At 43.0% G+C, this 13,671-nt stretch overlaps 1 protein-coding gene across 5 annotated transcripts in view; it reads left to right on the top strand.

Annotated features, from left to right (window-relative positions):
• Positions 1–13,671, top strand: part of znf609b (zinc finger protein 609b) — a 79,072-nt gene that overhangs the window by 49,215 nt on the left and 16,186 nt on the right. For all 5 annotated transcript variants that reach the window (XM_013274738.3, XM_013274737.3, XM_013274736.3 and 2 more), the window contains one exon: positions 5,984–6,209. In XM_013274738.3, coding sequence (XP_013130192.1) covers positions 5,984–6,209 — 226 coding nt within the window. The remainder of the gene's footprint in view (positions 1–5,983; positions 6,210–13,671) is intronic.

The following is a 13,671-nucleotide window of genomic DNA, read 5'->3' as shown; positions in this document are numbered from 1 at the left end:
GTTCTTCAAAACTCAATATGTTGCTAGGATACATCATGATATCTGCTAGAAGTGAAGAAGAGGTGGGGGGGAAAGTCCCAAAAGGCAAAAAGAAGGTCTTGTGTATTCAGTCTGTGCTTCGAGATGTCAGCGTTTGTGTATTATCATTATTCTCAATTTTAATAACGTGTCATTTAAATTAATTAGCTCTCTGGTCTTCTCTGCTCTCCCCCGCTGTCTGTGTGGTTCGCCAATTTCCCACTCCAGGTCAGTTAACTTAATTTGACTTTGCCCTCATTCATTTGGTAAAAATATCACTACAAAGAGTCATAAAGTGGTGATTCTGATTGGTAAAGTTGGGGAGGTGGGGTGCGGGGGTCCCTTGACCATTAATAAAGTTATGAGATTTGTCACCAGTGTATCAATCGGGTATCACAAGAGGAGCTGTTACTGTGTATTACCATATCAATATTTTTCTCCCGCCTTCACTTTTCGCACAGCGGTCTCCTTGGGTTGGTGTAACACAGGCCAGCTGGCATAAACAAAATTGCAGCGGTGCGGCTTTCACTTCTTCTGAAGCACTGCTGTTAATGTTAGGACAGAGAATGAGAGACACTAGGGAGTTTGTTTCCCTCTTCCAGCATGAACAGAAAGTAATATCTACTTCACTAAGTCATGGTTGAGCTAGCTGACATACTATCTACTGCAATATAAGTGAATTTTTCCTAAATAACTACAGTACGTGGTAATAAAATTGACCACTTCCTCTTTTTTTTTAAACTTTAAAATTCTACTAACGATTTCAGGTTGCTGATTTGTGTAAAAACCGTTAATTACTAAGAAGATACGTCAGCTGACTGTATGTTTACTGCTTATTTCTAAGAATTATGTAATACATTTTTAAAAAAAAAATCATCTACATTTCTGTCTTGATAGTTAATGTTAATCAACCTCCCACTAACACAATCTGCTTGCATTTCTTTCCTCTGTTTCTTTTGTTGTTTGCAGTACCTACTCATAAAGCTCTGTTTGTTTGTTTTTTGTTCTTTTAAAGAGGGATACAATAACCCACTCCTGCCATCAGTCCACTTGATTCAGTATTCACAATCTCACCTGACTCAAAGACCCTGCTTCTAACGAGGGTTACGCTGCTTGTGTTTTCTCGCAGACACTTAGGAAGAAAAATCACCAAGAAAGTAAATTCTGTGATTTAGCTGTCAAGCACCTTGAACTGTTGTTGCACACATGATTCTCTGTGACCTGCTTGTACAAGTGGGACAGTAATGGCAAAAAACATTAACAGATGGTTTTGTGTGTAAAAAGAGACATTTGTCTGGGCTTATATTGACTGGCTATATTGACAATTATCTAAAGTGTACGCATTTGAAGATGTCTTTTTTATACACAACAGCCTGCAATCTGTAAAATCCTTCCTACGTCTTCTCCCAGCTGACTGTATATCATATTTAGCTTGGTTCGCTGTTACGATCTGCTGCCATTTATTCATTCCCGTGTGCATCAGCAGTGTCTGTGACCCTCATTTTAGCAAACTGCCTAACAGAATGAAAAAAGAAAAGCATGTTAATGACAGCAGCTGCAACATGACAGCTTTATTGACCTTTTAAAGGAAATGTTAAAAGAGAAAGTTACCCATCAGCCTGCATCTCCCACCGGAGCTGATCAGATCCTTTCTCGCTGGTTGCTGTCAGTGATCATAAGTTAAAATGAAAATACAGGCAGTCCTTGTAGCAACTTTAACTTTACTGTCACTGGGGCGTTTTAAAGGATCTCACAGTCGGGGGTTTTAGCTGTTTTACTTGCACTCAAGTGTCTACAGTTATAATAGTCAACTCTGTGTGTGTGTGTGTGTGTGTGTGTGTGTGTGTGTGTGTGTGTGTGTGTGTGTGTGTGCGCCTCATCACCGATTATAGCCAAGACAACTTAGTCACTATAATACTGCAGTGTAATCCTTTTAATAATCGCCGCCCAAGCTCAGTGCTCCGTTTTTTAATCCCAACTCTAATAAACAAGTTAAAGCTGAAGTTAAATGTGTCCAGTTAAAAGTGCAGCAAGCATCCATCTGCCACAGCTGATTTATTGTGTGAAGACTGGAAATCCAGGCAGAGTTCCCCTTAAGTCAGCACTCTTGAAATATGCACAAGAGCAGTCCAGGATTTTTGGGATTTTTGCCAGCGAGTTAAACATTATTATTGCCAGTTTTGGCTTTCTTGTAGAGCTGGCACAAGGTTTGAGTTAAGAAAAGGTTTGCGTGACACTTGAGCGTTGTGGTTTTTTTAGGGGAGATTTCCAAATCCTTCTGTGAAGTCTCGCAAGGAGGGAAGAAATCATAGAATTTAGCATTGGCTGAGAGTCGGGTAGAGCCTTGTAATCTGGCAAGTTATGTAGTTCGGTTGCATGTGGGTTTTTTTAAAAGGCTGGACACAGGGCATTTCAGTGTGTGGTTTTGCATTCTCCAGCCTCAGAGAGAAAGTACTTTTGTTCACTCATCCATAGAGAGAACCTGGAAGTGGAGAATTATATTCATGCACTTTCAAAACTGCTCCAGTTTCCACTGTGATTCTGCTTTTTCTGTTTAAAAAAAAAAAATAAAAATACAATTACCTAGTAAATGTTTATTTTATTATATAGTTGCATTACGGACTGGCTCATCACCTGCTGTATGTTTCTGACATACAGCAGGTGATGAGCTGCTTTCCCTCCCCCTGCTTGGGAACAGAAAAAAAAATTAAGCCAAAACTCATCTCAGCAAGGTTTTACTTAATCTGAAAATATAGCACGAGACTGTGGAATTCAAGTTCATTAATGGAAATTATAATTGTTCTGGGAATCACCAGCAGTCAGTGTTCTTCATACAAATAATTAGAGAGGTACAATGATTAAAAGGCTTCTGATACTCCTAGAAACCAGGGGAATCCTTGAACCCCACTCTGCTGTGACACTCAACCTGCATTTTCCATAATTCATTACTAGAGCCTTTTATTAGCCTCCTATAACTCAACACATGCACAAAAGCACATCGTTTTAGCTGAAATAATGTTGTTTTCAAATATGTAGAAAAATATGAAGAGAAGAAGGCTACAATCATTATTACTTGTTAAATTGAAAAGAATTAATTGGACGTTTGTATCCCAGCTAACTCAGAATAATGGTTTGCAGGTCTTGTACGCAATATAGCAAAGGTGGGTCAGTCTGTATGAGTAAATAATTAATAATGAAGTGGCTGATCAAAGCACATGTCACACGAACTATTTTATCAGTCATTTTTACTGCAGGTTTTGATTGTGTGGACCTCATAGTAGTTTCACTGCGATAAGCCGGTTATCGCCAGACCACAATGTGGTTGACTAGCTTTGGCCAGAAATGTATCCAAGATGTCAGCTCCTAAATTGTGGACACTAGCAGTTTGAGAGTTGAGTCCATTTAAAGCAGGCCATGCATGAACCTGTTTATCACCTTTCACCGGTTGCTGTCACTCTAAGGGAGGGTTTATTGTGTGGTCTTGTCTGCAGCCCTGTGCGTCTCCATAAGGCCTGAGAACAGCGTGCGGTGACAGCTTGGGTGATTACCTGTCCTGTCTCATTGTCTCAGTTGGCCTGCAGCTTGGCCACATCATGCATCAGAAACTGACACACAGTGATTACGATGTCGTTAGCCCTGAGAGTCTGTCGCTCTCTGCACTCATTAATTTGCTCTTCCTCTGAGCACTGGGAGAAATGGACTATCCACGCTGATTTCACTAAACCATGAAATATAAAGCTTCTATGATGACATGTCTTGAGCTAATATTAGATTTCACTGAAGACTAATGTTTGGTTTTTAAAGCACTCGATTCACAACAGAGTGCGAGTCTTTATTCTGTGATTGATGCACTTCACACAGAATAATTCATAGTGTGCATTAGGGCTGGGCGATATGTCCTCAAATCAAAATCACGATTAATAGAATGTTTTACCTCAATTTTAATTAATAAACAGTTATTGTTACACACGCATCATAGTCCTCATAGTTCACTATGTTTGTACTGTAAAGATACTCATCCACAAATGCTGGGATATCACTAAAGCAATTTTTTGCGCAGGTTTCTGCTTTCTTCTTTGTGTTTAATGTTGTCTTTATTGATGCCAAAAATGTATCCAAACAACAGACACAGCTTTTTTTATTTGGCACAAATGGCTGGAGTTGTTCCAGCTGGCTCGATGTTTGACTTTCGCTCAATGATGTTTCCATGTCACGGACTGGATGGGAAAGAGTCACGTGACAACACACTTTGTAGATTGTTTTAAAGGGGATAGTATATAATGGGGCGAGTATTAATAGAGTTTAAAAACAAAGACAGCAAGATTACATCAATTAGAGGCTCTGAATGTTGTTTCGATTCATTTTCCATTATTTGTCCAGCCCTAGTTTATATTTTAAAAGTCCCTCTTAAAGGCACAGAGACATGGGGAAATGAAAATGCTAATGCTTTTAATTCATGTTTGGCACAGATTTTTCCATGTTTTTCGTGAGGCAAGTTATAAAAGCAGTTCAACTGTGATAGCCCAAAATGCAAAAAAGCAGAAAAACATACTGACATTTGCAGTAATTGAGCATCATGGTGGTTTTGGATGTAACCCCCTCATTTCATGAAGCATTGCTGGCTGTGAAAAGCTCTACCTAAGTAAAGTGGTGCTTTGAACAGCATTCTGAGCATGATCAATGCCAGTGTTGAGAAGGCATCATATTGTTTACCGTGGTGAACACTGTTTAGCACGGTAACATTTGATTTGAACAAATGTAACATTTGCATGGTACCATGGCAATATCAGCAGCAAATGTAACTGGATAGAAAGCATCGATGTGGCTCATGTCATTACTGTTGCAGGTACTTGTTTAAAAAATTAAAAGTAAAGTAGGATTCATCATCTGGGAACGATAAATGTAGGTTTTGTGCTAGTCCCTTTAGTAGAGTTTAGTTTCCCAACACTTCAGCTGTTTCATTCTCAGATAAAATGGTGGACGGACATCCCTAAGATGTAAGCAGCAACTTCACCATCTGCAGCACCGAGTTGTTGTAGTTCTCTACATCGTTTTCAGCTCGGAGCAGTAAGTAGATTAGAACAATTATTTAAAGGGTGTACAGGCTTATAATCCAACGTGTCAATTGTTGTTTTGTCTTCTAAGTCTAATTGGATCCAGCATTGGCAGCATATTCCCAAGCACTGAGTGGTTTATGCCCAATTAATAAATGTGCGGTGCTGGCTGCGGCGTGGCATTCCTCCTGCAGTTCAGTGCTAATGATTTGGAGCGCTTTAATGTCGACTGCCTTGAATAAAGAGCACTAAGCCTGGTGTCACTCCGGCCCTTAAATCACCATCACTCTTCCTCTGTGCCTCTTTCCCACCTACACATTTTTCAGCCTGCAGTTCTCTCTTCCCCTCAGTCGTTCTCATCGGCTCTCTCCCTTGCTGTCCTTTTCATTTTCCCTCTCCGTGTCGGCCCACTGTCTCTTCATTGCTGTCACAGAGTGTCAGAACAGGTGGAATCAATTACTGACCCCGAGCAGCCCACTCCTTTGCCACAACTAGCTCTTTAATTGAGGAAATTAATGAGTGATCAGTCTGCGAGATGATTTGGTGTCACGAACGTCGCTTCGCAGTGTGCGAGGGAGGAAAGCTTGGGGAGGGATTGTTTGGCCGACCTCGTATAGCAAATACGGTCCTTTTCAGATTTCCACCTCTGCCTTCCCTGCCTGCTAATCACCACTGAAGCGAGGAAAAACACAGCAGTGCATTGCTAACTGCTGCATCCCGCTTTCTGTAACGAAGCTAGCTTTTAAAGTCCACTGAAATACCAGAATCTCCTCGATGCATTCAGCACTTTGTTCACTTCCTCTCATTGTGGCATCCGCTGGCCTGAGACTCAACATCTGGCCCGTATCTGTTTATAGAGTGGTTCTGAAGTGTGTTTCTATTTCTCTGAACCTCCACTTCTTCCTTCACAGATGGAATCTCCTGTCTCCACGCCAGCTCCACCCCCCCTCCACCTCCTGGCCACAGTAGGCAACAGTGAGATTGCCTCACCATGCGAGCAGATAATGGTGCGCACACGCTCGGTGGCGGTGAACACATCAGACGTGGCCCTGTCTACCGAACCGGAGTGCTTGGGGCCCTGTGAGCCTGGAACCAGTGTCAATCTTGAAGGCATAGTGTGGCAGGAAACTGAAGACGGTAAGTGGAGCAGTTTAACGTGCTGTTTTGTAAATCTCTTTCCTGTGAAACAAATAAGCTGTGGATTGTGGAGTTAAAGAAAATAGGTAAAAACATATGGGATAGGTTTTTTTTTTTCCTTTTATTTGCAAAGCCAGAGTAGCTATGTGTTTGCATTATAACATCAATGAGCTATTGGGTTTTCAAAGCTTTAGTGAATCTTCTGTCATTTAAAAAAAATATCATCTTGCTGTCATTACTGTACATATTTGCCTGCTAAAATGTAATTGGATATGCTCAGACAGCCTCAGGAAATGGTTGGTGGTGGTGGTACTAATGCGTGCTTTACCAGCGCACATGCTGCGTAATATTGCCAAGAAGAATAGTAGTTGGCAGGCAGTTCTTAGGTGGCCTTGATTTCTTTGTTTTTGTTTGGGAGGGGGGGGGGTCTTTTTCTTTTTTCTTAGGAGTACGCAGACAGAAGTTTGTTGCACAGAGATATCTGTTCTGCAGCAACATGCCTCAAACACAAAGCCCTTTTTCTTTTTTCCTTTCTTTTTTTTGTTTTCCGCAAGCTTGCCAGTTGGGAAAATATTTGGCTCCTTTCCTGCAGTGCAGTCCGAGGGAAATCTTATACGCGCTGAGTTTTCCTCCCTTTGATCGAAAACCTCATACAGCTCATTTAATTTTAAGATGTATCACTATCACACCATCAGGTTCTGCTGGTTCTGAAGAACTGCCCACCCCCCCCCACTTATTTTTTTTCCTTTTGTGGATGTGAAATAATGCAAACACCTAATCTTCAAAGCAGCTTGCTCTCAGTCTCTCTGCGGGCATGCTGAGTACAAATCGCCCACACATCCACAGAGCTGTTTGTTGGTTCGCTTGGAGGAACCAAACAGGGAAAAAGAAAGGTCCCTGCCTCATCAACATTCCCAAAGCACAGTCCCTGCTATTGAGTGGCTTTTCTCCCCTCTCTTTCCTCTTTTTTTTTTTTTTGATTTTTGCTCTGTACTGCAGCTCTTTTCTGTTACCAAGCATCCAGCCAGTCACCCCTTGACTCCTGTTTCCAAGCAAACTGAGAGAGAGCGAGTGCAAGGCAAGGGGGTTATGGCAGGGTGGGGGTGGCTGCGAGGGGGAGGGGTGGACAAGGCTACTTCTGTTAGTGACACAAACATGGCTCCGAGCCAACACCAGTACTATGTTTGCGCTCCCTCATTCTCTGCCTCCCACGGAGCGGTTGAGCCTCCCTCTCTCGCGCACGCACGCCCTGCCCCCTTCCCTTTCCCCAACCGAGCCTGTCCTTTGCCTGCACTCCGCTCTCTCAAAGCTGCTATTTTGGCTGAAAGAGGTAGTGGTTTGGCCTGATGGATCTGTGTTTTCTTCTGACTCTACTCTATCTGGCTCAGTGGGGAGGATGTTGGTGGGAGCTTTGAGTGGTTTTAAAAGCGGCGTGGTGGAGAGGAGCCGGTTGGAGGGCGGGTTGGGCAGACAGCAGGTGTAGCGCACAGGTTGTTGTGGCTATCAGAGCTGTAGACACCAGCAGGTTTTCGAGGCATCAACCCACTTCCTTTGCTTTGAAGCCTTTTTTTTTTTTTTTAATTAAAAAAAAGAAAACAAAACAACTTAAAGGTAGAAGATCAGGTAAATATCATATAAAGGATAAAGCAACGAGTTTGATAAAAATAGAGTGGCCCTGTAGTTGTCTCTTGCGCATTCTTTTTGGTATTTTAGAAATGTATTACACTCTTTGAAGACACAGCAGCTTGTTCACTGCTCACTGACTCGGCCCCAGCTGGTGTGTTTTTAAGAGAGAGCTGCGAGCTGTGGCTGAAATGCGCACCGTTTCTGAACCTTTGCTTGGTGTTAAATTGACAGATATGCAGTAAAGCTTCAGTGTAGCAGAGATAATAGGGGTGAATCTGGGCTGGGTCTTGCAATGAGACATTTCTCAATATCCCCCATTGTACTGTGCACACTACATTAAACAACACAAAGACGCGTGTTGCTTCTACATCATTTTAATGGTACGAGCCACCCCCACCCCCTCGACAGCCCACTGGCTAGTTTTTAAAATGAAAGAGACCCAGATGCTGCTTACATCAAACTACGCTGCTGTTCAGCTGTTTTTCCCCTAAGAGAACGTGGACTTCTTGCACCGTGTGGCAGCCGAACAAATGAGAACCAAATGAGGGAATCAGGCGAATCCAGGCAGAGTACCAGGGAAGAGGCAACAAAACTGAGGCCCCAAAGACGTAGCAGAGGCATTCTGATTAGCAGTGAAGTTGAGCAGTCTCCCCCCACCCAACACACACACACACACTTCTCTGCATGACAAGTCTCACAGAGAGCTGTTTAGGCATGCGCTGCGTGTGTGTGTGCATGCGTGCGCGCGCATTTCATTTGGCATGCCAACCAACAGCTGCTTCATCACCTCCGCCTTTCTGCCTTGTGGGAGTAAATGAACAACAGGCTCCCAGTAATTGTCTGTGCCTCACCCAAGTCAACATGTGCCAGTGAAAGAAACAGATGAGGAGGAAGCAAGCAACAAAATGTGATTACAGGAGCTGCACCTTTTGGTCAGCGCTGACAAGAATCTTGGCTGATGAGGGCCGGGTAAATTTTTCATCCCGCGTAATGTGAGCTCAGATGTAGCCGGATCTGGATTATGACTAGATCTAAACGGAAGCCTTAATGTAACTTGGATTTCTGAGTAACCAAAGTAACCCACTGTGGCTTTAAAAAAGCACCCTTTACTGCATTTAGTCCGGCACAGGATGAAAATAAATGGATAATATGTGATAAAGTGAGTCTGTGTCATGCTGTCAGTCTGGGGGTGAGTGAAGCGTAGACAGGAGGAAGGCAGGCATGCAGAGCTGTGGTATTTTAAGGCCCGGCACTGACACAAATCCCCTCGGCGCAGACGAGGCAGTAGCAGCTCCCAGGGTCGTGTCGGCAGAGCAATGGGCCAACCCCTCCCAGGCTTAGCATGCTGATACCTCCAAATGCCATCTCTAAAATGCTGGAGAAGTTTATTGCTCTTGAAACGCAGCCCAGAACGCCTTGGCTCCTGCCCCAGGGCAGAGGGAACACAGAGGGGGGCCCCTTTGGCCAAACACCGCAGCTCCATGCCAGTGCCAGTGTGGCATTCAAACACACCAACCCTCCAGTACACAGCAGGCTATTCCCCAAGCTGGTCCCACAGCTTCTTGAGCTGCCTAATAGAGAAATAATACAGGCTGCTTGTGATAAATGTTTGTCTCTTGGATTATTTATGCAGCACACATGATTGCAGCATTGCGAGCATTGGCTTTAGCACAGGAGTTAAAAGCCGTTTGGCATCTGCATGGAATGGAGGTCAGTGTGAAACGGATATTTCTGTATAAACATTTGAGAGATGCCTTTTTTCCCCTCTCCTTTATTTCTCCAACCCTGTCAGAGAGTTGAAAAGGGGAATATTGTATGAAAGGAGTACTTGGCTCTGTAGCTAACTTGCCAGTTATGCTTCCTTGCTCCTTTGAAGACACCTGTCAGTGGCCTCATTGAAATGTTTTTACAAAGGCGAGCGGTGGCCGCTCTCTGTGAACCCACCTTAGAGGCTGTCCTTGAAATGAGAGCGAACGTTGTCAGGAGGCCTGTAGCTGTCTGCCAGGCCAATGAGCAAGAAGGACACGGAGTGAAAAATCAATCAGAGAAGACCAACTTCTGTTAGTACTAAAGGCTCTTTTCAGAGAAAAGTGTAGAAACGATACTTATTTTTCTTTCTGCAGCCCCCACGCAGTACATTTTCATTTGCCAGTTCCTTAGTCACTTCAGTTTCCAATCCACCCAGCCAATCTTTACCCTCATCAGTGTTCACTGTGCAGTACTGGAAGTGGCCAATTTCCTGGGGAAAAAAAGGAAAAGAAAGTAACACTCCCATATTTAAAGAATTTGCCAGTTTTCCTAAATATGCTGTTGAAACAACACTCAGGGAACTTTAGTCATCGATGGCTCGTCATTGTCTGACAGAGCAGGCTCGTCTTGTTAGTCGCTAATTTAGTCCCCTGGTGGTGTTAACAAGATGGCGCCCACGTGTGAACCCAAATCTCTAAAGGGAGAGAAACTGGTAACGGCTCCTATTCTTACTGGCTGACAACTGCATTTTTTTAAGTACTTAAAACCGTCTTGAATCGTAAATCATGTGCCTGGAGGAAGTGAAGGCTTCGCCAGTGGCTGCCATGAGATATCGTGTTTGCTATATACACATCAAGGAGAACTTGAGTAACGCGCCTTTGGCAGGCCCGTCTCTTAATCTCAACACCATCTCCTTTAAGGCAAAACACCAGAGGGGTTGTTTTAAGGGAGACTTTTTTAATGGTGGCATTTAAGGAAGCTGCTATTGTCTTCATACACATTATTTCCAGTAATAACTGCAGTTGGTAAAGATGTCAGTTTTTTTCCCTTCCTCTGGCTGTTACAAGCTTTGCTTGTTTGTGATCTGCTCATCTACTCCCTCTGCAAGAGTAAACATGCATTGCTGCTTGGTTTTTTTCCCCCTTCTTAGGGAGGAAGAACCTGCTGCATGTGGCTGATAATGTCTAGCTGTGTGGAAAGCATACTAATGCAATCCTCCTTTTCCTCTGTGCTGTGAGAGAACTGACCTTCTCACAGGCTGTTATTCTTGTCTGTCGAGAGCGACTTCTCACTTTTACCTCTCGCGAACCGGAGGCTGAACTTTTCAGAGGACTCACTTGAATTCTCTGAAATCTAAAATAAAATCATCAAACGTAGCCTCGTCTGATCCGCTAGTCATCTGTAACTTTTCTCAGCTTCATGTCAGCAACTTTTTTTTCTCCCTTTTTCTTGTAACAGGGCTTAAGACTGCAAAATTTGCAGTGTTCAGTTTCTTTGCCATGAACTTATTGCACAAAGGATAGTAGAGATGCACAGAATTTACATGAATGTGTTTATGGTGTTTGCTTGTTATGGACAAAATAGCAGATGTAAGAGGGTCAGTTCAACTGTGACTGCCACTGACCTCTCGCATTTCAGGAATGAGGAAGTGTCCCGACTCCTTTATTTAGTGTTTAAACTTCCTGTTTACAGTTGCATGGTTGTAGTCATTGCAGGTCAGACTGGGAGAGCTGGATGGAAATGAGACCAGGTCTCCCAGATCTGTACTGAGGTCAGATTATATTTACATATTGTATTTATGGTCACATCTGGTTACAGCACATTAGGATTTGTTTTTATTATGTCACACTGGACTGTGGGTGAAACAGGCCAGGAAAGTGAAAAGAGCCTGGTTCACTGGTTGTTGGTGAAGGTTATAGATTAACATTCAGCTGAGGATATGCTTACACAATTAAGCATTGCAATAGTTGCTAGTTGCCTTTAGAAATACTGGACAGTTAAAAAACTGTATCACTTGGTAGAAGAAAGCATGAATCTTTTCATAAGGAGAGGCTTCTGGCGGTGACCTTGTGACGAGATGCAAACATTAATGCCGCCCCCTTCGGCAGAGTTGTAATATTAGCTATAGCTTCCAGCTTCTGTTGGTTGGCAGATGCAGCTCAGTAAAGAGAAAATGTTTCCTGCATGGAGTTGCACACAACAGGGTTGGGGAGATGGTGATTTTTCAGAGAGACATAGCTGCTGAGTTGTTTTTCTCTTCTATTTTTTTTTTGATGTGTTGAGCACCACAAGGCAAGCATCATTGAGTTCCATTATATTCAAGAGAAGGCAGACATCTCTACAGCCCAGTATGTCCCAAACTGGAAGAGTCACCCCTAAATATTGATGGATTCTGGATGGATAAATTGTACTGTAGGCCCCCCCAAAAAATGTGTCAGTTTGTATGTTTCAGATGAATCCTACAGTTGTTCCCAAATTGCTGTTTGCCCAGCGTTTAATGCAAAGGTCAGCCTTAGGACATTTTGCTCTGACACTGACACAAATGGACAAGCTCGACTTCGTTTTATGAGCCGCACCATGAAAACGGGCTGCTGGAAATGCACTCCCGACACTTGAATGCTCAAACACTTAATTTGTCAAGGTTACAGTTATTGCTCGCGGCAGCACACAGCTATCTTTTATCTTCTCTCCGTAATGAACACTGGCATTATTTTCTCTCATTGTTCTCACTTTCTTGTCTTCATGCAACCTTGATAAATGGTGCTTTTACTGCACAGAAAATGGCGAATGTTCTTTTTTTTTTCTTTTTTTCTTTTTTTGAAGTTCTACATATTTGTATCCAGCTGTTTGAAAAGGTGATAATTGCAAGTGCTGGTAATTGTTTACATAAGTATTTTTTTTTTTTTTTAGGGATTGCCTTGTTTTTAATCTGAAATTCCTTTCACACACTTAGACAAACAGAACCCTTTAATTTGGTGTTTTGGGAGGGGAGTCGTATAACATCGCACCCAGTCATTACATTTTCAAAGATAACAAAGGCATTTTGACAAGGTCAGTCAGTGAAAATGCCGTTAACCCCATTGGATTCCTGTTGAGATGGGGCAAAGCAGGGGTCAGCCAGTAAACCCGTGGCCCTCGCAGATTTCACCAGCAGCAGAGGACCTGATATTTTGGCCCCACTGAGGCCTAATGAAATGTGTTAACTGGGGAGGAAGGGAGTTTGAAGGCAGGGCTAGGGCATGGTGGACACCACTGCAGCACACAAGCTAAGCAAAGCAAACGGGAAAGTTTTGGCGCTTCAGTCGGGGTTCTGTTTGTTGTTCAATAGCATTGAAAGGAAATGAGTGGTAAAATTACAGGTCAATTCCTCTCATTAATGTGGACTTCACTCTGCCATCCTGAGTGACCCTATTAAGGGTGACACAGGGAGGGAGGGGGGTAAGAAGGGGAATTGCAGGAAACCATGTTTGCTCCACATAATTCAGACCCTTTTCTTCCACCACACAGCAAGCCTCCCTTTGAAAACAAATCCCAAGTGAACTGCAGTTTCAAAGTGCAAGTTGTATTTTTTTGATCTTTGAACGCCAGTCTTGTTTCTTCCCCCGAGACAAATCCAGCGAAGGAAAGAAGGGGTGGGGGTGGGGGTGGGGGTGAGGAATTGTTGGCCCACACAAACACTCATCTGTAACTCTGTGTGTGTGTAAACAAATGATCACGCATGGAAAGTTCTCCTTGTGTAATTTGCTTTCTGCCACAGGGAAATTTGTTTGGGTTGTTATGTCGAGGGCTTTCCGTGTTTAGACAGACATGACATTGACATCTTTGTCCTAACGGCTTCAAAATGATTCCAAGGATGAAAGTGTGCAGATAAATTCAAACAGCTTTTCAGTTCCAGCTTTGAAACCTGATCTTGTTGCATACCCTTGGGCATATTTTTGATATGGCTAAGAAACCCCTTATCAAAACTTTGAGTAGCTGAGTCAAAATTACGCAATGTAAAGTGTAATAAATGTTAAGCATTAAAATGAAAGCATGAAGCACCAGATTTTTTAATAACGTGCATAAATATTAATTTTCTCAAAGATGG

This window comes from Oreochromis niloticus, linkage group LG1 (assembly GCF_001858045.2).
Source record: "Oreochromis niloticus isolate F11D_XX linkage group LG1, O_niloticus_UMD_NMBU, whole genome shotgun sequence".
Classification (NCBI taxonomy): Eukaryota; Metazoa; Chordata; class Actinopteri; order Cichliformes; family Cichlidae; genus Oreochromis; species Oreochromis niloticus.
This window is presented reverse-complemented; position numbering and strand designations above follow the sequence as displayed.